A 23,431-nucleotide genomic window follows, 5' to 3' on the forward strand; every position below is an offset into this window, starting at 1 on the left:
CAGTTTCCCTTGCCTTTTCAATAATGTATATATTCACCATTAAATCCCGCCGATTCAACTCGAAAGTGCTTCCATGGTGTAGTTGGTTATCACGTGGGTCTCATATCTATCCTTGAGCGCGCTTGGCGTGTGTCATCCCGAGGTCTCGAGTTCGATCCTCGATGGGAGCACTCCTCTTTTTGCCCTCGCGTCCTTGCTCTCCTTTCGTGTTGCTCTGCGCGCTGGCTCCTCTCCAATCGTTTTGCCTTGGTCCGGTGTAATTTACTGTTCTCGCCACAAGATTCTTCGCGCTGTATGCTTCCACCACAGAATCTCAGATCGAATCATCCGCCTCGACTTTTTGCTCTCCCTCGTTCAGACTTCGTCACGCGATGAAAGCGAGGAAAGACAACATTGGAGAAAGAGATTGCAAAACGAGGGGAATAGTATAGACAGAAATAGATGATTAATTCAAGCGTTGCCTCTCGATCGTCGAGACTTGTCCTCCGTCTCCCCTCGAAACACGCCAGTACCTATCAATTATCCAACCGTCAGAATCGACAGTGCAACGAGTAGAGCGGGGCAAGACTCACTTGTCAATGACTCCTGAACCTCCGAGAGTCTCGAGGAATTCTTCGTCGTGAGTGATAACGATCAATTGGAACTGTTGAACGAACAGTGAGCACGATTAATGCGAACCCGAGATATGGAGACTTACGTTAGATTGGCCTTGGCGCTCTTTGATCAGACTGTGCGAGGAGGAACTCGTCAGGGATCTACCGAGAGCGAGAGAGGGGAAAAGCGACTCACTCGGAGAGAGATCCAGCTAAAGCGATAATATTGTCCTTGTCGAGGTTCGTCGTAGGTTCATCAAGCGCCATGATACCACAATTGACGCTAAAAGATTCTGCGAGAGCGAGTCGAATGATGATTGAAGCGAGAACTTTCTGTCCCGCCGAACAACGACCCCTCATGTCCATTTCCGTTTGATCTTTGAACATGACGACCTATAAGAGAGCTGGGGAGTGAGGCATGGTCGACCATAGAGAGAGCAAAGAAGCTTACGCGATAGTTGTAAGATCGAGCAGTTCCAGTAGCTTTTCCTTCGGCGTCCGATTTGATCATTATCTTGTCAATATCTACGAGCACAGCGACCTATCAGCTCACTGTCAACGTATTCAGGAAGGAGAGAGCTTACCAGTTCCTTGATAGGTCTTGGTCCACAAATCACCGATCGTATCGTTAATTTCTTTCATTTTGAGTCCGTGGAATCGCATGATCGCTCTGTGAACAGTGTTGTATCAGTCGATAACACAGGGGAAGAGGAACAGGATCGCAGAGGCTTACCCATCGAGAGCTTTCTGGAGTTTTTCGAGATCTTGATTCGACATTTCAGCAGTCTGTAGAAGTGAACCCCGTCAGCTCCTCTCTCAGTAACGACGGCGACTGGACATACCTTGACGTTGATCAATTCGCGACGGTACTTGTCATCGATGTCCTTGTACTCCGAATTGAGCTCTTCTTGTTTGTCCTCGTAATCTTTCTTCAGAGTTTCGATTTCTCCTCCCAGTTTCGCTTGCTGTAACAATCGAGCGGATAAGCGAGCCGATCAAAGGCAACTTCATCTCTTTGCTTCGAACTCACCTCGGCTTGCAACTCTGATTGTTTCCTCCTCTGCTCGTTGTATTCCGTTTCGAACTTTCGATAAGCTTTCCTCGCGCTATCTTCGTCGAGTTGATCGATCTCGTTATCGATCGCAGTGAGTGCCGCTTCCTCCCGCCTCAATCGAATGTTGTCTTGGAAATTGCGCAAAACCGCTTTCGAATCGGCAAGAGTTTGATCGAATTGAGAGATCTGGGATTGAAGGTTCGAGATTCCTTGTTTCATCTCCGAGATGAGAGAGTCGTGCTTCTGAAGTTCTCGTTCGACTTTTGTGAGCTCGGCATCTCCTCCTCGGCTGATGTAGCTGTTGACGAACGAGATTGATCAGTTTCTAGAGGTATCTCGTCGAGGTGGGAGGACGTACTTTTGAATGTCTCGTTTGTTGAGTTGAATCTGTTCGTCACTCTTGTTGTACGATTGGAGTTCACGACTTGCAGCAGACTCTTCCGCCATGAACTGACTTCGAGCCGCGGCGAGATCGTTCTCCTTTTGACGGATCGGAGCGACAGATTCGGAGAGTCGTTGTTCGAGTTCCTGTGATGCGATGCGATCATTCACGAGTGAGTAGACCGATACAAGCTCGAGGATAAGCAGATCCGCATACCTTGGCTTGTTTCTCAAGGTTCGCAACTTCTTCCCTCGTATCGTTCTGTCTCGTTTCGAGTGCTTCCTTGTCCTTCAACTCTTGACGTTTACGACTGAGTTCCATCTCTCGAGCGTGAATCGAACTCGAGAGGGATTGGATCGTTCGAGTCGACGATTGTTGTTCGGATCGGATCTTGTCGAGAGCGATTTTCGCAGATCGACTACTCGATGAGGTGACCGTCAGCTGCTCGTTCTTCACTCGATCAAGAGCGAGAGCGATAGCGAAGACTCACATCTTTTCGGCGATTTCAGAAAGTTTCGCTTGGATTTCGTCGGAAGTTGCAGTCGAACCGGTAGCAGAGAGTTCAGATTCGAGTTTCTCGACGTCCCTTCCGATATCGACGGTTTCGCGGTGAAGACGCATGACATCCGAGGCGGTCTTCTTGAGCGACTGGAGATCTCGTTGACGATCCTTGAGCTCGTTCAAAGTAGTCGAAGCCTTCAGACGAAAAAGTCACTGTCAGCGAACGATGTTGCGTGCGATGAGCGATCGAAGAACGGTTCGCTGACCTCTTCAGCTTTGAGTTTCGCGGGAGCGAGTTTGTCTTCCTGAGTTTGCGCAGCTTGCTCAGCGGCAGGGATTTCTTCTTTGACGAGTTTGTTGTAGTTGACTTCGACGGGAATGAGTTTCTTGAGGTTCGTTAGTTGTTGCTCCCACAGAGCGAGTTCGTTCTTGAGATCGATGAGTTCTTGCGGGGCTCTCTCGATTCGACGTTTGACCTGGTACGGACGAAGCATTTGATCAACTTCCGTCGAGCACTCTAGGTGTTGATCGAGAACCACGAACGTAGCGTTCGAGATCAGGCAACTCTGCATCAGAGAAACCTCGATCGCATCCCATGCAGACGTGAGAATCTTTCGCCTTCTTGAGAATGCTCTGATAGAACTGTTGAACGGCTCCTTGACTCGTGATGCTACTTTGACGGAGAGAGTGCTCGTCTTCGGCTTCAGCGACGGCAGCTTCGATCGTTTGACAGTCGGTGTCGGCATCGTTGAGACCTTGCGAGATTTTGGCCTTTGCCGCTGTATGAGGGATAGAGAGTCAGCACAGAGGCTGATTGGAGTAAACTTGGAGAGAGACCCACTGTCAGCCGCTTGTCGAAGTTCTTTCACTTTCTTCTTGGCGAATCCGACTCCCGATTCGACCATCTGAAGTTCCCTCGTTGCATCTCGAGAAGCTCGTTCGGCAATCGAGAGATCCGCGTCGAGAGTACTGCGGATGGACGGATGATTTTACTCAGATGAGATTCGATCGAAGTAGAGAAATTCCGAACCCACGCGATCAAACCGTTCACTTCTCCCTCCATCGTTTCCCTCGACGGTTCAGCCTTCGCGTACTTCTTGAACACCGCTCTGTTCCTATCGACCAAACTCTGTACCGCTTCCTCCTTTCTCGCTTTCTCCGTTCTCCTCAATTGCAATTTCGCCCTCGTACTCGCTTGCGCGTTCAAACTCGCCAATTCTTGATGTAACAAATCTCGAGTTTCGTCGAGTTGTTTCAACTCTTGAGCTTTGCGAGAGAGTTGACCGGAATAATCGGCTTTGTTGAGCGCTTCTTCGGTAGATTTCTTGCGATCGACATCGTCTTTCAAGGCAGATTCGGCGAATGTAATGTCGGCGACGGTGGCGGTAGTCGAATCGAGTTGTCGACTGAGTGAAGCGATGCGGGATGAAGCTTGACGCTGTGAGAAGCGAGATGGAAAGCTATTCAGTCGAGTTTCGAAAGAATTGAATTAAGTCTCCCACTCACGATTTGATCTCCGATAGTCCTCTTCGCACGATCATCAGCCGCTCTCGCACTCTTGAGCGCTTGAATTTCTTCCTGAAACTTTGATTCCGTAGCTCTCGCTTCACTCTGTGATTGTTCTCAACTACCGATCAATTCGTTTACTCGGAATACTGATTGGTAGATGAGAACACTCACCTTGATCTTTTCGATTTTCCCTTGTTGAGCCGAAATCGCCTCTTCCAGTTTCTCTTCGAATTCGTTCATGTCGGCTTCGGAAAGGAGTTCTCGATTGAATCCGGGAATGTTGTGTTTCTCTGAGAGATCTCGAACGAGAACTTTACGAGCTTCGAGTAGATCGAGGTGACGCTGCACGAGAAGCTCACGTCAGTCACAGTTCTGATGGAGAGAGAGGGAAGGGAAGGGAAACTAACTTGTTTCATAGCTTGTAATCGTCCATGACTCGTCTGAGCTTGGCTCCTCTTCCTTTCGTACGCCGCCATCGAGTCTTGTTCGTCAGATAGTTTCGTCTTTGTCGATTCTCGTTCAGCTCGAACATCTTCGAGAGATTGTCGATGGTTTTCAATCTTCGAATTCAACTCAGCGTCCGTGTCTGTGACGATCCCAAAAGAAGCTTCAGCTCCCCTCTAGATCGAGTAGAAGGAACAGAAGATCCATGGACGCACCTCTCAATTCCTTGACTCCCGATTGTAACTGTTCCAAATTATCCTCATGCAATTTCCTCTTCTCTCTCAAAGTATCGACTTTTCCAAGGATATCCTGATACTTTGTCGCTTGATTGAAGAAGGTTCGATTCGTATTGACGAGATTGACGATTCGGTCTTCGAGATCGGTATGAGTCGATTCTTTCGTCGCGATCAAAGAGGATACCTTTTTCACGTTCTCTCGAAGCTGTACGCCGACTTCGAACGTCAGTCGAGGGTTAGAAGACTGAGGGACGCAGACGACTCACCTTGAAAGCTCGATCACGATCAGTTTTGAGGGCAGCGAGTTTCTCCTTGTCAACTTTGATCTCGACCGTTTGATCCTTTCTCAACTTCTTGATTTCATCCAACACTTTCGTATAGCTAGCCACTCAAATGGCTCCGATCAGCAGCAATTCTCGTCATCCCGCGAGAAGAACGGACGGAGGCAGAGACAACTCACTCGCTCGCCTCGAAGATATCATCAAACTTCTTCTTGAGCGCAGCAGGTTCCGACAAAGGCCAATTCGATTCTTCTTGATGACAGAAGATGACGTTTTGGAGGATGGCTTTCGATACTCCGAGTTGAGAGGGAATCTCTTCGTCGAGAGCGGCACATTTCGTTGAGAGAGTTTGACGTTTCTGGAAACGTGAAGGAGGCCGAGTGTCAGCACAATTCTCGAAGTGGTGCTTGGACACTACAAGCACCTCGAAGTTGCCGAGACGAGACTGTCGCACTCGAGAGAGAGGAGAGAACAAATTTTGTAAAGAGACTCACTTTACGATCGACATTCTCCTGATCAGCATAACTAATCGTCCCTTCCAACGTCTTCATACTCAACCCACTCGCCGTCTTCTTCTTCGTTACTTGTAACCTTCGTTCGACCAACATTTTCTCGCGTCGAGTGTTGTTGAAACGGAGTTTGACTTGAGCTTTCACTTCGGATGTACCGGCGATCTATTAGAATAATACATGTCAGTTCGATCCGCAATAGGCTGGCGAAGACCTCTCCGAGACAGATCCGGGAGAAAGAAGCGAGAGAAGGGAGGGCGAGGAGAAAGGTAGACGAACAGTTGGATCATGAACGAAAGCACCTCCTTTCGAACCAGGAGGTAGGTCTCCAGTCGTAGCGTATTTGAGACATTCAATGATGGTCTGTACGTAGAATCGCGAACGGAAGAGGGTGAAAGAAGAGTCAGTTAGACGAATTTTGCGAAATTTCGAGGGATTACCGATCTCCCCAAGCAGAGCTTGTCGTCCCTTCTGCAACCCTACTAGTCGGGTCACGCTTCTCGTTCCTGATCCTCTCCAACAGAGCCCTTCCAGCAGCTCTCTCAGACGCTGCCCCACTCGGTGTTCGAAGCGAGAGAAACGAAACAGAGCCACTCACCGTCTTTCCACTCCCATTATGCCCAACAATAACGGTCAAAGGACTAAAGAACTGCATGACCGAGATCTCGTTCGAGTCGAACGAACGACTGGTTGATCCATCGTCCTCAGAGTCAGTTCGGTAGAGACTGGATCTGAAGAGGAGGAGAACGCACATTCCACGGATCGCCAACTTGTCGAGAGACGACATGATTCGTCGTGATCAGTCGTTTGCGCGAGTGGGAGAGGGGGAGAGAGAGAGGGAAGTTGAAGGATGTCGAGGTTTGAGCGTATCGAAGTAGAGGCGACCTGCTAGGCGTGTGGAGAGTCTGTTGAATTCGACCTTGAGCTGATGTAGGCGCAGCTACGCCGATCGAGTACGGCAAAGGAGATGGTAAGAGAGAAAGTTTCGCGCTCGCGTTCGCAATTGACCTCGAATTTTCTTTGCTCTCGAGAACGGACGTCGTCCAGAATACGAATGTACGAACGCTCGACGGGCGCCTAAGAAAATGTTCGGGACGAGTTTCGGAATTCCCATAAAACCTCGCAGAAGAATCTCTCTCTGACGCAGCGCCTTCGATCTGTCAGGTCATCGCAGACAGTTCCTCGACGCAAAGGGACGACAGTCAGCGAGGGATCCTGAACGTCCACGTCGAGCTGCTTTCGTTCGGACTGCTCTGAAACGCTCCTCGTCGCCTCTCGTTTGTCCTCTCTTCTCAAAGGAGAAGAAGAGACAGGTGCACATACTAGGGTATTACAGGAACAATAAACGACATCACGTAGACCTCACATCGAGAGTGGGGAGGGTTGAAAGCGAAAAGAAGAATGGGCAGTCGTGCGAAATCAATCAGATTAAAGAGGAGCGAACGAATGATCTTGTATCGGTCTCAAGTCGGATCGGATAGGTTCTAGTACAATCGAACGAGTCAGTCCTCGGAAAGCTTTGGGGGGTGGGAGGAACGAGAGAGAGAGAGAGGTTTACTGATGAGAGGATGAAGTTGGGCGAGGTACGTGATCGCCCACCTGTGATTCCGGTGCTCAAGTCAGCTTTCGCTACGATAGCTATCTCGAGGATGAACTCACATGAGCCAACAACAAGCTACGGCGAGCATGAGAGATGTTCGGATGACGCTACGAGGTCGGGAAGAGGGTTCTGCGTCAGTCTCGAAGCTAACGGTGCGAGTAGGCGGTTGGAACGTACACTTGATTCTCTCCTTTCGGTACTGAGACGTATCCACCCGCGGCGACACCGATCGCGACCGCGAGGAGGATGATGATTGTCAGGAATCCCATTCTCTTCTTTTACTCCTTTTACTTGACTGGTGAGATTGCTGAGAGGCCGGTACTGAGGAATATGAGATTGGAGACGGCTGTGCGTGCGAGTTGGTAGGTAGTGGGGAAGTGGAAGAGGAGAAAGAAATTCCAAAGCTCGTCTCTCTCGTCTCGACCACAACTCGCCATCAAAGCTATCGATAGCGAGCAAGACAACCACGGCGGGGGGAGGCTGAGGGATGCAATTGGCCTGTTCTGGAATTTGCCCAAATCTCTCGCATGCTCACCGAATTCAACAGTCGCGAAGAACATGTAACTTGCAAGCCCGAACTGCTCGATCAGGGCAGAGGAGCTTCATAGCGTCCAACTCCCGACCGAAGAGAGCAGTGTGTCGAAGGTTTTGAGAGGGAGCTCCGGTAAAAACTTATTTACATTTTTTCCTTCCTTCACCCATTCCATCTGTCAGTCACCCTTCCTCGACTTCATGTCGATTTTGCCCTCTCCCTTTTCGCGACCGTCTCCCTCGCCTGTCTCACAATCTCCTCGACCCGATCAATCACCTTATCCACTCTTCCACCTCCCAGTCCTCCGTCTGTTTTTCTCTGCACCACCTGTCTCTCCATCCCAACTCCTGCTCCAGCTAACTCTTGAGGTCTCGTATAAACTCCTACGAGTTTATTCATCGGTTTGTACAACTTTTCCGCAATGAACGGTAATTTTTCGAGGAAGTGATCGAAAGTTGACGAGATCGTCCTTCGGAGGAGGGAATAAGTTGTCGAAGGGAGTGACTTGAGAGAGGAGAGGATCGAGTGTGGAAGTCGACGGAAAAGATGAGGGAGCGTATGAGGGAGGGTAGACAGGGTAGAGATGGAGGCGATGAATTTCGGAGCGAAAGATCGTCGAGTTCGTTGTGATTGTCGCTGTGAAAATTCAGGAGCTGAGGAGTTTGGTGTTGATTTTGTAGTTGCTGTGGAGGGGGGTTCTTCTATCCGTGCTGCCGGTGAGAGAGAAAGAGTCGGTTGGTGACCCTTCAAACATTCTTCCCATTTCTCCGCCGATGGCGTTTCCCAGTCGAGTCCTAAACGCTTTCGTTTCTTCTCCAGCCGGCGTAATGCTAATTTCTCGATTCCTCTCAGGAATGTCGTTCCGAACCCTTCTTTCTCGTGCAATCCTGTTGTCAGGATTCCAACTGTTTCAATTCTCCTCCGTTTCGAAGGCGAGGGTTCAGTCGTTGACTGTCGACGGAGTAGTCGAGATAAGATAGAAGAGGGTTTTTGAGGAAGAGGGAGAGAGAGCTGGGATAGTCGATGAGATAGGATTAAATCGGTTGCGAGTCGATCTCCAATCACAAGAATCTTCAACGATTCCGACTGATGTTGTCCCGGCGAGACAGCTGTTGTCGAAGGCAGAGATCGTCGAGATTGAGCTAGTGATGAATAGACGATTTGGGAAGAGGTTGTAGCAGTCGCAGAGGAAAGTTGATCGAAATGACGAGCGATTTGTTCAACACATTTCGGACCTGGTTTCGGTTGTTGATGCGCTAGGACTGGAACTCTGAGGTTACGTGATACTGATTCTGCCTACACGGACGGAGACGAGTCAGTGACGAGCCAACGAAGAGAATCAGCGAAAGAGAGAGAGATTGTGAGAGAAACTTACGCCTAGGAGTGCTGGATCTTTCGCGAGAGTCCCAACCGAGTTACTCACTATGAGGACGTTATCTGATCCGAACGTATCCAGTAAGTCTTGCCATGCTCCTTCCAGCGTGGGAGCCAATTGATCTTTATGAGGAACAGTCTGCCCTTGCTCTCTCGACTCAGCTCTGCTAGTTCCTTCAGGAAAGGGTAGAGAGGGACATACGATACAATTATCCTTGTCAATGACTACTCCAACCACTCCACGTTGTTTGAACGCGAGGAAATCTAGTTGAGAGATGAAAGAAACTACGAGTCGAGGTTCGAGGATTGAAGGGCGGACGATCGCAGACAGTGAAGCGGCGATTCCAGACCAATTCGCCATGGAGGTCGATGTAATTGGGGTTGGATTGAAACACCACGCGGGTTAGACGAAACGAACCGATGCCGAGCGATTCTTTCGTTGTTTCCCTCCTCTTCACTATCCGGGAATCTCTCTTTCGAACCTCCCTGGAGACTCGGAATGAGTCCAACTCGATCCCGCTCTCCATCGCCTTCAGCGACTTCGGCCTCCTCGTCCCGAGTCTCTGTCGATCTCAACAACGCCCCCCCTCGTGCTTCAACCTCGGCATTCTACGAAGCAGGAGTCCCTCCTACGCTAGCGAATAACCTGTTACATCCGCCGAGACCATCGAATCAAAGATCGAACAGTTGGAAAGAGATCTTGACGGCGAGTGGAGCGCAACCACAAGAAGTCGGAGAAGATGAATCAGCTTCTTTGGAGGGAGATCGATGGGACAATGAAGCTGCGAACGAGAGGACGAGGTTATTGGACGGCGACGAGGGAGATTCAGAGCCAGAGGAAGATCAGCAGACGGGGGAGAGGGGTAGAACGGCTCGCGCTTCTCGTTCGAGATCGAGATCAGCTCGTCGTACGCAGAGATTACCTTGGTACAAGCGTCCTTCACCGATCTGGCTACTCGTGAGTCACCCTCTGTCGCTAGTTCGGCTTGTGTTGCCCCGTCGGGGTGAGGTTCAGCACTGACTCTTCGTTCCTTTCGCCGTCCGACAGCCCGGAACATTCATTATGGCAATCTCGATGGGACTCACATACGCTCCGAAACTAGAACTCTACACTCAGCTCATCTGCCGAAGTATGGATCCGGCCAAATCCAAAGTTTCGATCCCACCTCCCGTCTCTACCACACAGCAACTTACCTTCCACCCCTTTCAACCTCAATCAACCAGCTCCTACACTCTCGAGTACCTCGGCAACCCACAAGAGACAGAAGAAGAACGAGAAACCAAGAAACGAGATCAAGACTGGGCCAATCAATGCCACCGTTCCTCTGCCGTTCAATCCTCGGTCGCTCGACTCGCGTTGATCCTGACGTTAATGATGGGCCTATTGAGCTCATTGACGACGGGTTGGTGGGGGTCTTACTCGGATCGAAAGGGAAGGAAACCAGTTTTGATTCTCGCAATGTTTGGGACCGTTGCGCTCGATTCGGTTTTCCTCATGTACGTCGAGCTCGAGTCACGAATCAGTCGATAGAATCCGAGACTGATTCGTCATCGCTGATTTCGTACAGTACGGTGAATTATCACCATTTGGTTTCGTATAATTTCCTTCTGCTCGGTCCGATCCTCGATGGTCTTCTCGGTGGTTTCTCGTAAGTTAGGAGTTTCTCAACTCCGCGACAATAGTTTACTGATTCAAATCTGACTGCAGTACCGCACAAGCCACGACGAATGCCTATCTCTCGGATTGCACCTCCCCCGGCTCTCGCGCCCGAATCTTCTCCCTCCTCGCCGGTCTCATGTTTGCCGGATTCGCTCTCGGTCCCATCCTCTCTTCCCTACTCCTCTCGTATGCTCAAACCTGGTTCAACATCACCGATCCGACGCAAATCGTCCTCATCCCTTTTTACATCGCTCTCTCGAGTCATCTGTTCTATCTGCTACTGTTATGCTTGGGACTCCCCGAGAGTCTGAGCGAGAGTAGGAGGGAAGCGAGTCAGAAACGATACGAGGAGGAATTGAAGCTCAGGAAGGAGAGGGAAATCAAGGCGGATGAGAAAGCGAAAGAAGGGGGAACAGTGAAAGTCTGGACGAGGAAGGGAGCGAGGAACCTAGGGAGATTATTTGGTTTCTTGCGGCCGCTCGGGCTGTTATTGCCGAGGAAGAGGACTGTCGCGAGAGAGGGGGAGGGAGAGCAGGAGGAACTGGAAGTCGAGGAAGAATTGAGGACGAACATCGACTGGGGCCAAGATCTCAAAGAGTACTGGTCTCCCGAGGATGTCTGGAAAAGAAGTGAAGATGGAGGCGCAGTCGACGAAACGAGGAAGCGAAAGGGAGGAAGGGATTGGAGTTTGACGAAAATCGCTCTCTCCTATGCTTCTTACATGTCGGTGGTTGTGAGTCATTTCTTCTTTACCCTCTTACGCCGAGGACGTCACTGACATCGTTTCTTGCAGGCCATCATCTCCGTTAAGCTTCAATATGCGAATTACACTTTCGACTGGAGCGCGAAAGAGGACGGTCTGTTCCTCTCCTACATCGGAGTTCTTCGAGTCGTAGCTCTTCTCGTTTTCCTCCCTCTCTTCGTCCGAATCTTACGTCGTCCCGCTCCGGACCCGATTCGACCAAAACCTTCAGAAACGGATCAAGTCGAATTGAAGAAATGGGAGAAAGAAAAGAAATGGCTCAAAGTTGTCACTGATTCTCGTACGTCCAACAACCGCTCTATGTGTGTCTTGCTCACAAGTTCTGATCCGTACCTCCAACCGTTACCAGACTTTGATCTCCGACTCGCTCGACTTTCCCTCGTACTCGATTTCCTCGGATTCCTCGCCTTTTCCTTGATCTCGCTCTCCTCCCACCCGACTCCCGTCCCCTTCCTACTCTCTACTCTGCTCCAATCCCTTGGTTCCGGAGCTTCCCCAACGCTTCAATCCCTCGCATTAGCTCATTCGACCCCTCGGGATTCCGGTCGATTATTCGCGAGTTTCTCCGTCGTCCAATCGATCGCTTCTCAAGTCCTTGGGCCGATCCTCTTCGGTACGACTTTCATCAATACGGTCGGAAAGGGGAGGTGGAGTGGAAGCGTGTTTTGGGTGGCTACCCTGCTTTGCGCGATCAGTTGGACTTGCGTTTCGAGCTTGAGGTTGAGGAAAGTTTGGATTGAGGGACGATGAGTAACGAAGAAGTGTGTGAGGCGAGAGTATGGCGACCTCGGATGTAGATACAAACCATAGATTCCTGTTTTTCATTCTTGCTGTTGTCAATTTCGTTTCGTTCGTATGCTTTCAGTCTTGTAGCAATCACAAACATTGAGTCGCACCATACAGCTCGCTCAACGAGCTCGAGTCGCTTGAACACTTTTCGGCGCGAGAGACCGGAAAAGAACGGGACGTGGTTGAGAATTTACTGAATCAAGACAGAGACTATTTACAGAGGTAGGTCTGGGGAGGGATTCGAGCGAGATCCTAGCTAAACTATTAGACAGGAGAAATAGGAGAGAAGAGAGAGATGTGAAGTAGAAGGGTAAAGGTAGAAAAGGAGAGAGAAAATGCGTAATGCGAGAGTGGGCGATACGAGAGGAGACCAGGAGGGAGAGCGTGAAGGGTGGAGAGAGTAGAAGAGACTGGAAGATGGTTGACGGAGGGGGATGGCAGGTGTAAAGAGCGATGGGATAGAATAGACAATTTCGTGAAGAGGGAAGGTGATTGCGCGAGTCGACGATGATCTTGAACCGCTTCTCGTGCCTTCGTTCGATAGTGATGTCGTGAAAAAAGAGTCGAGTAGGTTTTATGCTTTTTCTTTGTAGAACGCCTCCAACCATTCCTTCGCTTCTTGTTGTTCTTTTCGCAACCTCTTCAACAATCCTTTGCATCGGTTGAGGGCTTCTGCTTCCGACACTTCAGGACCTTCTCCATGAGCGTCTCGACGTTTCCCGAAATGTTGCATCGCTTCACACGAATGTTGCACTCGTTGAAGTCCAAGAGCGGCCGAAGATCCTTTCAGGAAATGACCTTTGCGAGATAGAGCGTCGAGATCTTTCGCGGTACTACATGTGGGAGAATCAGAGAGTCAGTACTACCCGAAGCTGAAAGAGAGAGAGTAGTGCACTGACAGAGCGTCTTCGATTTCATGGAATGTAGTTTCGGCTTGAGAAATGTAATCAAACGCGAGGGTCTTTGAGAATTCGTGAGACTCGTCATCGTCCTATTTACACCGAATGGGTATCGAAAGTTCAGGCAGATCAAGGAGAATCGGTGATTGCGAAATTGGAGATGACGAGTTGAAGCGAGGAAAGGGTACGAGGGAGGAGCAAACGCGATCAGCGAGCTGCAGCCTGACACAGAGGAGCAGTAAGAGTACACTCACGATCTCTAACAGTTGACCAAACACCTCCATATCGACTACCTCTTCCGTACTCGGCGCGCCGACATCTGCCTCTGATTCATCCTCCTCTTCTTTCTCTCCCTCAACTGCCGCAGCTCCAACTTTGGCTTCCGGTGCTCCTTCTTTGCTCAATCCTGGTCCCTTCGGTGATTCGCTACTACCCTCAGCGGTCGAGGGAGAAGTAGTCGAACTCGAAGGAGCGTCATCCTTTGAAGTCGAAGAGGAACGAGGGACAGAGGTCGAACTCGGTGAAGAGGGAGAGGCGTCGGGACCGGGCATTGCCGTTAAAGCTTGGAGTATAGATGCAGAATGAGTGAAGCAGTTGGTGGTCAAACGCGTTGGAGAGAGAGCGAGCGCTTCAACTTCCTTCTCTAGACTCTCGATCACTTTTCAAAGGCGGCCCCTGACTTTCCTCTTCTCCTTTTCTCCTTCTTTCTTCGATCTCTTCTGATCTCGGTTCAAGCCAGAATTTGTACTTCCATATCCCGCTTCCATTGACCCCCCGATTCTGAACGAAAACGGAATACGCAGCGCCTTCTTCCCGCCTCGCACAGCGAAGTCGTTTCCTCGCCTCGTTCTCCTGCCAGCCGAAGAACTCTGTCTCCTCTCAGTCTGACCGCTCATCACTCAGTCGATCTTGTACTTTCCATGAAAGTCTGACATAAATACTCATTTTCTGTCAGTACAGAGAATTCTGTGTTGCGAAGACCTTCGCAGAGGTTGATTCGAGCTCGTTTGCAGTCCATTCGCTTTCATCGAGAGAGCTAGAGACACGCTCGACGACTATTGAGTATATGTGCTCACCGAGGTGAACCTCGGAGCGGACTGGCGGACAACGAACGAAGTTGAAACCGTGCAACCTCTTGAAACAGGAGACAACACCCCACGAAAGCTCACTTGAGAGTGACCCTGAGGCTGTTAAAGTCGAGCAGACCGCACGTCCAGGTCTCTCTTTCCCCATGAAGTAGTCGGCAGCGAAAGGAATGGAGTCGCTACAGAGTAAACCGCTTGACAAAGGTGAGCTCGATTGCGAAATAGTTTTTTCCGTGCCCGCGTCTCGTTCGTTTGGTGAATCTCGTCACGTTATGTACGTAGAACAAGCTGTACCGTCGTCAGAGGAGGTCTTTCTCTGACAGACGCGAAGAGGTACATCGAAGCTGACTCACTGGGGAGATTTTCCCTCCCTCGCTTTCACCTTTCACTTTCACCCTCAACTTTCCTTACGCTTTCGCTTACAAAAATCTCAGTCGAAAGAACTCAGCCTTACTCGAAGCTTGGCCCGATCCTCAACCTCTCCTCTCCCTCACTTCGCTCCAGCTTCCCTCGTTCAACATCGACATGGCGCCAGTGATCGTAACGCTAGTGCGACACGGGGAATCAGTCGACAACCTTACCTGTACGCTCACTCATTTCGCTCTCCTCGCCGTTCCTGTTGAAGCTGATCAAAAGTTGCGTGACGCCATCTTCCTCTCCTCTCGCGTCAACAGCTCTGTGGGCAGGTCACCGTGATGCTCCGTTAACGAACTATGGTTATACGCAAGCACAGAGGCTGGGAGACCACTTCAAGGATGTACCGATCACTGGTCAGTTCCGACTCTCATCGGTTCTACTCTATGGAGGTTCAGCTGCTGATGATCTGGGATGTGGTTCAGCTATCTACACGTCCGATCTCAAGAGGGCTCAGACAACGGCTCGATGCGTGTATGAAAAGAATGAAACGACTCCGAAACCGCCTTTCACGGTTTCACCTGTTAGTCCATAGTCTTATCGACTTACTGCGTGAGCTTCTTCACTGACGTACATTATCGCAACCCGTAGCTACTGAGGGAACAGTTCTTCGGAGAAGCCGAAGGTGAGTCTGCCCTCTTTCGCGCTTTCGCTCTCTTCGCACGAAACTAACGCTCTTTCGCCTCCAGGCATGCCTTGGGATGCCGGGAAATACCATAGCGCTCACTTACCCTGGGAAGATCACCGAGCGTTCCGACTCGCACCGAATGCCGAATCCCTCAACGACGTCTCTCGACGAGCAACCCAAGTTCTACGACACTTCATCCTTCCTCATCTCCTCGCTACTGCATCCGTACCTTCTTCTTCCGCTTCTTTCGGAGATCAACATCATCTCGTCCTCTTCGCTCACGGAATCTGGTTGTCGGAGATGCTCTTTGCGATCAAACTCGCGAGTGATCCATCAGTTCGATTCGTCAAATCCTCAGGCGGATATCAGAATACGGCATGGAGTCGGATCGAGATCGAGCTGGATGGACCAGGGGAAGGGAGTTTACCTCGATTCAGTCCAACGCCGGAAGGAGGAGATGGCGTTGAAAGTGTCGAAGAAGATGAGAAACGGGGACAAACAGAGTTTGATAGTCCACCTGCACCGTCCGAAGCAGCTGCGACGCCGGGCCAAGACGAAGCAGATGAAGAAGAAGATAAAGGAGGAAGACCGCCACTACCACCTCAATTCGCTTCCCTCTTACCGACTCTTCCCCCGATTCCTACACGAGATCCTTCCTTACCTCCCGTTCCGAACTTATCGACTTCGGACCCGATCCCGAGAGTTAGGTATAGAGTCGTCGCGTTTAATCAAAGTCAACATTTGGTCGGATTGAAGAGGACGAAAGGAGGAGTCGGGAGTGGATCGTGGGACGATAAGCAGAGAGGATTGAAGGAGTTCTTTGCTGGAGGAGGAGGAGGAGGAGCAGCGAATCCGATGAAGGGGTGAAAACGAGAAATAGATTTCTTTTAGACTTTTCAGTCGAGCTTTTACTGCAAAGGACAAGTCGCGGGAGAGAACAACAAGGTATAGAGAGAGTATAGGAAGAGAACAGCACAAAATTGGGACAGGTCTAGCCGACACTGACTACTTCTCCCTCATTTTCTCCCTTTTCCATTCCAAAACGAGCTCCAACACGTCTTCGTCAATCCTCTCCCTCAGTTCGTAGAACGTTCGTGCGATAACTGCGACTCGTGCGACAGCAGTGCTTTGCTGCGCGACAAGTTTCGTCGACCTGTCGCTGAGTTCGTCGTGTTCTTTCAGAACTTCTTCCTCGATTTGTAACATCGCCGCAACTTCAGCTTCCTTTCGTTTCAATTCGAGGAGGTCTGCTGGTTGAAATTGCAGGAGCCTTTCGATCTGTGCGGAAGCGATAGTGTGCAATCAGTCGCCAATGTAGGGACCAAGCTGAAGGAGCGTGCTCGTGACGAGCACTTACCTCGCTTTTGTGATTGCCTGCTGCCATGTCCAGCAAGTCGTACGACCTCCACAAGTCTGCGAAACTTTGTTCTAGCAGCGGCAATTCTTCATCCAGCTCGCATAGGCTGACCTCGCAATGGTGGAGCTCGCGTTGATGCCTGAGGAGATTGAGGAGGAGCGGGAAGAACAAAGTGCTGGCTGTTTGGATCTGGTTGCCTGTCCTTTGCGAAGTCGTCGCCTTAGTCGACATCGACCGGGGCGTGAAGATGCGGGAGAGGGTGAGGAAGAAGGAAGAAGGAGAAAGCGAGCCGTTTCTCGACTCGAGTGTTCGAGAGCGATCAATGCGCCATGGTGTCCGCGGAGGTTTCCGAGCAGTCGATAGCCCGACCTGTTACTCTACACTCTATATAGAGCGAGCATGCAAAGTGTCAAGGGGGAGAGAGAAGCGATGGAAGATGAGCGAACAGAAAGTGTCGAGATCGGCGAGACTGGAAGCTCAGACGCATTTGCTGCTGATGTGAGCTGGCTCGCACAGTTGAATTTTCGTACTGGACCTCTCCAGCTGCGCCAGAAGAGATTTGAGTGCCGACGCTGCGAATTGGGAAAGAGAAATCGCTCCTGCTTTCTCTTCTCTTCGCTTTGCTGACCTCTGTGGAACGTGCGCTACAAATGGCAAGTTGCAGAGTAGTGACAAGGAATAAAGGGAGTGATGTCGAGATGAAATGACAAAGAAACATACTGGAAACAGGTCTCGCAATCGTTAAGCTACCCGGATTTTTCGTCTGTTCCATTCCATAACGAGGTCCAAGACGTCTTCCAGGACCCGCTGCCGCAGATATTTCAGCTTCTCGCTATTCCTAACTATTCTTGACGCGAGACGGTTCAACGCCACTTGTTCCCTCTTCACGCTGTAGTTGATCTCCTCTAACTCGGCTTTGACCTCCACGAAACGTGCCGTCATCACTCTGTGGTATACTATCTGTTCAAGCAGAGTAACTGGTTGATGCTGACCGAGCTCTTGAAACTGCACGAGCAAATCTCTTCGTGATCAGCTGCCCTCAAGAAATTTTAACCAGCTTTCAAATTGAGTCGGAGACACCTACCTCCCTAAAATAGTCGAGTCTCGACGATTCAGCCCGCCTGAACCGCCGAGGAAATGTCTTCGCGAACTCTTCTTGGAGCAGCGCTACCTTCGCGTTGAACTTGATGCTCCGAAGTTCGCGGCGATGTAATTCGCGTTGATGTTGCAGGAAGACGTCGAGGGGCGGGCAAGAAGGTTTCTGGGCAGCGTCAGGTCGATTGTTTGTCTCTGAGCGACTCGTGGTCTTGCCGTACATTGTGTCGGACACGAAAGAGCGCAAGAAGCCGAAGAAGAATGGGAAACCTTCGTCTGCGCACAGAGAACACGAGGTAAAGATCAGCAGGACAGCCTTGAGGAGCGTGACAGCTGTACATACCGCTTTGTGCTCCATACATGATCATTTGCAGCGCCAGAAGAGACATAAAAGTCGTTCTAAGATGAAGAAGAACAAAGGGACCAGGACGGGGGAAATTCAGGTCGGACGAGTTTCGTAGCGGTTCTACATCTGTCCCAGAGCTTCCTCTGTTCGCACCAGAGCCCACTAGCGACCGACGGGGAGAGTGAAGATTGGTATGATGTAACTCCGGAAGAGAAATCGTTTCTCTCTCCTCCTCCTCTCCACTCCGACCTCGGCTCAGAACACCATGTCAAAGAGATCAGCTTCAGCATCTTCAGCAAGTGAACCACCCTCGAAACGCGCTACGACCCTCAACGCCTTCTTCCCTTCCACTTCTGTTCCAAAACTACCTTTTCCCATCGTTTCTTCCTCTCCGATCACTGATAGACAATCAACCTTCATCGCCCATGCCTGTCCGATCACCCACGAATCTCAAGCGTCCCTCTTCCAAGCCCACATCCGCTCCTCACGTTCTTCGAGTCATCCAATTGACTGCGATCACGAGATTCTGGCCTGGAGGACCATGTCGTTGAAGGTGGGAAAGAATGGACTCGGAGGGGAAGACGATTGGACTGTGAAGACGGGAGGAGACGATGATGGAGAGAAAGGGGGTTCGAGAGAAGTTCAAAGCGCCATACAGAAGGAAGCCGCCGTCGACGTAGCAGTAGTAGTGTCGAGGCTCTATGGAGGTACGTCTCTTCCCCGTTGCCTCCGATCTGGATCATTTTAGTCCGCGGACGTCGAATTGACGAGCGCTTCCTCGACGCCTTTTTCGTTCTGCAGGAGTGATGTTAGGACCCGTCAGGTTTCAACACATGAACAAAGTCGCAACTCAAGCACTTCAACGTCTCTCACACGCTCAGACTATTCCACCTCTGGTCGATCGACTCCGTTCACTCGATGAAGAAATTTCTCAATTCACTCCGAAAACCAATACGAAACCAACGGTCGCAAGACCCGAGTATGAAGGAATGCCTCTCGATAAGCTGGAAAGGTTGACGACGGCGAGAGAGAAGAAGTTGGAGTTGTTGAAGAAGAGATTCCAGGCAGACGAAGAGGCGTTGTGGAAAGAGGTCGAGAAGCAAGAACAGGCCCAGGCTGGGCGGGGAGACTCAGGGAACGAAGAAGGAAAGGTCGAGGGAGATGGCGAGGCCGAGGGGCAGAGTGTGGAGGTAGAGGAAGAGATCGATGAAGAGGAAGAAGCGTTGTGGGCTGCTCTAGAAGCTCAAGCGGTCCCGTCTTCGAATGTTGCTCAAGGTCCAACGGCCGACGAGCTTGGCTTACCGAGTGAGGAAGACGCGGCGGTTGCAGCGGCTACGTTACAAGTCGAGAGGAAGAAACGAGAGAAAGAAGGAAGTGAGAAAGTCGAACCAGTGGGAATGGGTGGTGGTTTCCTAATCGATGAGTAGGCGAGGAACCTCGTCTGTGCGCTCGTCGTATACCTTTTGGTAAGTTCCCCTTTCTTCGTCATACCTTTCACTCGAGAACTCACGTTTCCCCTGTGCCCTCGATCAGGCTTTGTGATATCCGCGCTTCGTGCAATACCCGTACTCCGTTCTTTTCGATACTCATCAACACGTCCTCTCGACTTGCTCATCGCTCGAGTCCGACACGAGCGCGAGCTATGTCCAGAATTTTTCGTTCCAGCAGACAGTGAATCCTCTACAACAAGGGATCTACAAGATGGAATATGTTCACGGTACATCCAATAAAGAAACAACGTCCAGAAGATAAGTCGAATACAGACTCAAAAAGAAACAACACCCCTCCATCTCATCATACATATTCATAAGATTCCTTCCTCGTCGTCACATCGCTCAATCTCCGAGCTGCCGAGCTCTGTTCTTCGAGTTCGATCTCCCTCAAACTCGCGAAAGGTCGATCAACACCTTGATCCCCTTCTCGTTCCCTTCGATCCAATTCCATTTCTCTCTCCCTGTCCCAATCTCGTATCCGTTCCCGTTCGAAGTCGAGCCTTCCTTTCGATCCGATCGCACCAGTTTCAGATACGGGAGAAGGTGTCGAAGGTTGATTAGGGAGGTAGACTTGAGTTTCGACTTGAACTCGAATTCCTCCTGACGAGTTCAGGTGACCTTTCATAGACGGGGCAGTCGAGGCTTTCGACGTCGTGCTCCAATGATGTTTGTTCGAGAAGAAGAAACTCCGGATTCGACTTTTCCGTTCAACTGTGAGATGGAGAATGAGAATCAGCGCGAACAGGTTTTCTAAAGGAATTCCCGAGGCTCACTTGGACCGAGACCAGAAATAGTCGCAGATTGACTACCCCTCCTGATCGCTCCCACACTTTCCGAACTGACGATGTTCCGAGTAGTCGCGTAGATCAAACAATTGACGAATCCCGAAAGCGTGAAGACGAATCCTGCCGCGAGTTGAGCATTCGGACTCCATCGGTGACCTGCCATGCTCGCTGCTCGATATGCCGAGAGGGGTAAGATGGTAACGATGTAACTGATACCGAAGAGAGGCATGATTTTTGCGACTCCGGAAATGCTTGAGATACTGAGGGGAATCTTGGAAGACGTTCGTCGAGATTGTAGAGCGAGGTAGAGAGCGATGAGGCTGTACAGCACGAGGTCGACGAAAGCAATGACGAAAACTGTGACATAGGAGTGTTCAGCTTTCGGTTTCTTTCCAGGAGAGAAACGATCCACGCTCACCGAAGAAATAATGCAGCCATAAGCGAGCGTCCGAGTACTCCGGGCTAATCCAGCACCAACTGCCAGCGTCGGCATCTGCGGAGAAGTGTATAAGGCTCAATGCGCCTAGCGTTTTGATCGATGAGAAAGACTCACAAAAAGGCATTCCTGCTCTTTCCAACCATCTTGGTCCAATCCCAGCTAAAATCGCTACTACGATCCATTGAAGTACCATAACACACCATAAAAACTTGACGGAAGGTTGTCGGGACAAAACGATGACGGTAAAAAGGTTTAAAGATATAATGAGGGACGAGAAAGCGGATGCCGTGTCTCCAACTTGAATCAGGACCGCTTGAGTCGTACATAGTGTCGTTGGATTGTCGCTTGGAGGAAGTCCTTGATGTCGGTACCACTACTCGGATCGAGAGGAATGGGAATTAGCCTCCCTTGCAAAAATGAAAACTTTGTTTTCGAGGAAGATGAGCTTACACTGAAGTTCAGGCTGAATCCAATGGCTTGTAGGAGATCTACGGGAGGAACCTCCTGTCAGCTCTGTCACGGAACCGAGTCAAGAGGGCTGAAACTCACCACCGAGGAGGAGATCCATGAAGAGTAAACCGTGAGTACTCGCGAGAAACCTGATCGCCTTGTTCCCCATTCTCCTTTCCTGTCTCTCGTTCTCACTCCCTGTCGACCAGAACCTCCACAACAAGAGAGCGATGAACCCCACCAGGCCCAACACGGAAAAGAGTGAGAGAGTCGCGGCGATTCCGACGGCGAGAACTCCTGCGAGGTGAGGTTTGAGCGAGATCCAACCGGGAGGTAGAGTGCTCATCTCTCCTCTAGGCCTTCAGGGGGGTCGTCGTCTAGCTCGAAGGTAAGTCGCCGCCAGTACAGTAGTTCGATTCGAAACCGCCTAAAGCCGAAAATGTGGAGTGCTCGATTCCCTTCGATTCCGCCGTGCGGCGTGTCGTTGAGTCTGTTGCAGTAAGATAGATGTTGTACAAGAGGTAGTAAGAAGTATGGCGAGATGAGGGAAGAGGGAGGAGTTGTTATTGCAAATTTCGCGGTCTATTCTTCTTCGCTCGAGGCGGAAAGTCATTTAGTCACGCCCAATTTCATCGCCCGCTTCGAGCGCACGAATGCATAACAATAGAATTGGTAATTACTCGCGCAGGAGGTCACGAGAATGAAATCTACTCGATCGAAAATGCGTCTCGCCTCGGAAATCTTTGAAGGAGAAATGTTGTGGCTTGATCTCACGACGGAGGAAGTACAGTATGCAGGAGGCACGACTCCTTCGAAGTCAACGGGATGATCGAGCTCTCGAAGATGAAGGGGTCCAAACCACGTCGAGTGATGTTCCATCTCTCCGCTTTGTTCACTTCGTTTTCGACAATTCGATCTCTTTTCAGGTCGTCAATCAAAGACCGACCTCGTCCTCCATGCTACGACTTGCCCCAACTTGACCTCGATCCCTTTTTCCTGACATCGTTCCAACAGACCTTGTCCACCGAATTCTCCAAATTCTTCCTTTGCGGGTGCTCGAGGGATTTTGAGCAATTCGAGTCGATCCAAGGTACTCGAATCTAATCGAAGTAGTAATACTTGAGCGATATCGACGAGGTTATAATCGAGTTCGATCGAGAGAGTTTTCAGTCGGGCGTTCGAGAGAGAATCGAGGGTTGAACCGAGGTCGACCGCAAAGGAACATTCTAGATTGGTGAGTCGGGTACAGAGAGGGAGCGAATCGATCAATGCTGGTGAGGGACGATGCTGGAGGGATAAATGCCGGAGATTAGGAGCTACAGATGGGAATGCTTTGACGAGAGAAGGGTAGGAGGGAGAGGAATGACTCGTGATGAGTGTGAGCGAGGTGAGGGTCGTCGAACATTGACTGAATAGAGTTGGGAGGAGGTTTGAAGAGTAGGCGCGGTTGAAGAGGTGCAATGTGCGAAGATGGAACGGGAAAGTGAGGGCGTCGACTGTAGTTGATTTGTCGGGAAACGAACTCATGAGATACAGTGTCCGCAAGGCTATCAAGCGACTCATCAGTCCTGCAAGCTTCATGAACCTGGATTAAAGACTGAATGAACGTACTTGAGAGGTTTTCATTTTGTAAAACCCTAAGACTCAATCTCCCGAAATCCATCAACCTGAGCGTCCTAACTCCAATCACTTTCCCCAACACCCTTGCTGCTGTTGATCCACTCAACCCATCTGATCCTGAATGAACTCCTTCAACTGACAGCTCCGTTGTCGCGAAGCACTTCAGACTCTTTGAACTGAGTAACTTTCTCGCCGTTTCTGGAGTGTGGACCCTCAGGATCTTCCATAGACATGATTGGGCGGGGTATCGAAAGTCTCGACAGATGAAGGCCGCCTCACGAAGGAAGGAGTTTCGAGAGGCGATTGATGCCTTTGATTCGAGATCGGCAGTTCCGGCAGCGAGGTCGAGGATATGTTCGATCAATTCGAAAGGTAAGTCTCTAATACTGGTCGTTGTCGTAGGCATTCATGCTGAGTTTTCGAGAATTCGAGGTGAAGAGAAGAGGAAGAGAAAGATTACGTCGGTCAGTTTCATTCGAATCTTTCCTCGCAAGTGATGACAAAGGATGACTAGCAACCAAGTTAGATGATATTATAAACTGCATTTTGGAGGTACATCGCTTTTGACAAGACAATTTTTCAGGAAAAAAAAA

The 23,431-nt window shown here is 50.3% G+C and overlaps 10 protein-coding genes across 10 annotated transcripts; 3 read left to right on the forward strand and 7 right to left on the reverse strand.

The window, feature by feature from the left end:
- Positions 1-445: 445 nt before the first annotated feature.
- RAD50 (MRX complex DNA-binding subunit) lies at positions 446-6,296 on the reverse strand (the record flags this gene model as incomplete). Its single annotated transcript, XM_076630993.1, has 26 exons — positions 446-512; positions 573-643; positions 698-728; positions 790-986; positions 1,045-1,118; positions 1,178-1,263; positions 1,327-1,379; positions 1,436-1,558; positions 1,624-1,945; positions 2,006-2,175; positions 2,246-2,447; positions 2,520-2,725; positions 2,797-3,006; positions 3,074-3,309; positions 3,372-3,499; positions 3,565-3,968; positions 4,037-4,141; positions 4,211-4,381; positions 4,447-4,625; positions 4,699-4,924; positions 4,986-5,100; positions 5,180-5,358; positions 5,495-5,674; positions 5,789-5,872; positions 6,108-6,195; positions 6,262-6,296. The coding sequence occupies 26 exons, from the start codon at positions 6,294-6,296 to the stop codon at positions 446-448; spliced, it is 3,942 nt and encodes a 1,313-aa protein (XP_076489133.1).
- Positions 6,297-6,937: 641 nt separating this feature from the next.
- Positions 6,938-7,378, reverse strand: VMA9 (H(+)-transporting V0 sector ATPase subunit e; the record flags this gene model as incomplete). Its single annotated transcript, XM_076630994.1, has 4 exons — positions 6,938-6,993; positions 7,068-7,108; positions 7,169-7,216; positions 7,287-7,378. 4 exons carry the CDS (start codon positions 7,376-7,378, stop codon positions 6,938-6,940), a joined length of 237 nt encoding a protein of 78 aa, XP_076489134.1.
- Positions 7,379-7,839: 461 nt separating this feature from the next.
- GEP4 (phosphatidylglycerophosphatase) lies at positions 7,840-9,376 on the reverse strand (the record flags this gene model as incomplete). Its single annotated transcript, XM_076630995.1, has 3 exons — positions 7,840-8,937; positions 9,017-9,154; positions 9,218-9,376. 3 exons carry the CDS (start codon positions 9,374-9,376, stop codon positions 7,840-7,842), a joined length of 1,395 nt encoding a protein of 464 aa, XP_076489135.1.
- A 138-nt stretch (positions 9,377-9,514) lies between these two features.
- JCM6883_000266 (uncharacterized protein) lies at positions 9,515-12,188 on the forward strand (the record flags this gene model as incomplete). The annotated part of the gene is made up of 6 exons (XM_076630996.1): positions 9,515-9,973; positions 10,064-10,512; positions 10,584-10,664; positions 10,724-11,408; positions 11,469-11,718; positions 11,788-12,188. The coding sequence occupies 6 exons, from the start codon at positions 9,515-9,517 to the stop codon at positions 12,186-12,188; spliced, it is 2,325 nt and encodes a 774-aa protein (XP_076489136.1).
- Positions 12,189-12,801: 613 nt separating this feature from the next.
- YPD1 (Ypd1p) lies at positions 12,802-13,677 on the reverse strand (the record flags this gene model as incomplete). Its single annotated transcript, XM_076630997.1, has 3 exons — positions 12,802-13,060; positions 13,127-13,218; positions 13,381-13,677. 3 exons carry the CDS (start codon positions 13,675-13,677, stop codon positions 12,802-12,804), a joined length of 648 nt encoding a protein of 215 aa, XP_076489137.1.
- Positions 13,678-14,736: 1,059 nt separating this feature from the next.
- Positions 14,737-16,120, forward strand: JCM6883_000268 (histidine phosphatase family protein; the record flags this gene model as incomplete). The annotated part of the gene is made up of 5 exons (XM_076630998.1): positions 14,737-14,794; positions 14,886-14,981; positions 15,051-15,148; positions 15,217-15,250; positions 15,315-16,120. 5 exons carry the CDS (start codon positions 14,737-14,739, stop codon positions 16,118-16,120), a joined length of 1,092 nt encoding a protein of 363 aa, XP_076489138.1.
- Positions 16,121-16,258: 138 nt separating this feature from the next.
- JCM6883_000269 (uncharacterized protein) lies at positions 16,259-16,637 on the reverse strand (the record flags this gene model as incomplete). The annotated part of the gene is made up of 2 exons (XM_076630999.1): positions 16,259-16,531; positions 16,611-16,637. The coding sequence occupies 2 exons, from the start codon at positions 16,635-16,637 to the stop codon at positions 16,259-16,261; spliced, it is 300 nt and encodes a 99-aa protein (XP_076489139.1).
- Positions 16,638-18,316: 1,679 nt separating this feature from the next.
- JCM6883_000270 (YigZ family protein) lies at positions 18,317-19,478 on the forward strand (the record flags this gene model as incomplete). Its single annotated transcript, XM_076631000.1, has 2 exons — positions 18,317-18,758; positions 18,853-19,478. 2 exons carry the CDS (start codon positions 18,317-18,319, stop codon positions 19,476-19,478), a joined length of 1,068 nt encoding a protein of 355 aa, XP_076489140.1.
- Positions 19,479-19,845: 367 nt separating this feature from the next.
- JCM6883_000271 (uncharacterized protein) lies at positions 19,846-21,564 on the reverse strand (the record flags this gene model as incomplete). Its single annotated transcript, XM_076631001.1, has 6 exons — positions 19,846-20,255; positions 20,318-20,686; positions 20,748-20,822; positions 20,883-21,141; positions 21,219-21,256; positions 21,318-21,564. 6 exons carry the CDS (start codon positions 21,562-21,564, stop codon positions 19,846-19,848), a joined length of 1,398 nt encoding a protein of 465 aa, XP_076489141.1.
- A 584-nt stretch (positions 21,565-22,148) lies between these two features.
- On the reverse strand, positions 22,149-23,244 carry JCM6883_000272 (uncharacterized protein; the record flags this gene model as incomplete). The annotated part of the gene is made up of 2 exons (XM_076631002.1): positions 22,149-22,765; positions 22,830-23,244. The coding sequence occupies 2 exons, from the start codon at positions 23,242-23,244 to the stop codon at positions 22,149-22,151; spliced, it is 1,032 nt and encodes a 343-aa protein (XP_076489142.1).
- Between the last annotated feature and the right edge of the window lie 187 nt (positions 23,245-23,431).

Source organism: Sporobolomyces salmoneus, assembly GCF_050403485.1.
Source record: "Sporobolomyces salmoneus JCM6883 DNA, S_salmoneus_JCM6883_v1_ctg13, whole genome shotgun sequence".
Taxonomy (NCBI): Eukaryota; Fungi; Basidiomycota; class Microbotryomycetes; order Sporidiobolales; family Sporidiobolaceae; genus Sporobolomyces; species Sporobolomyces salmoneus.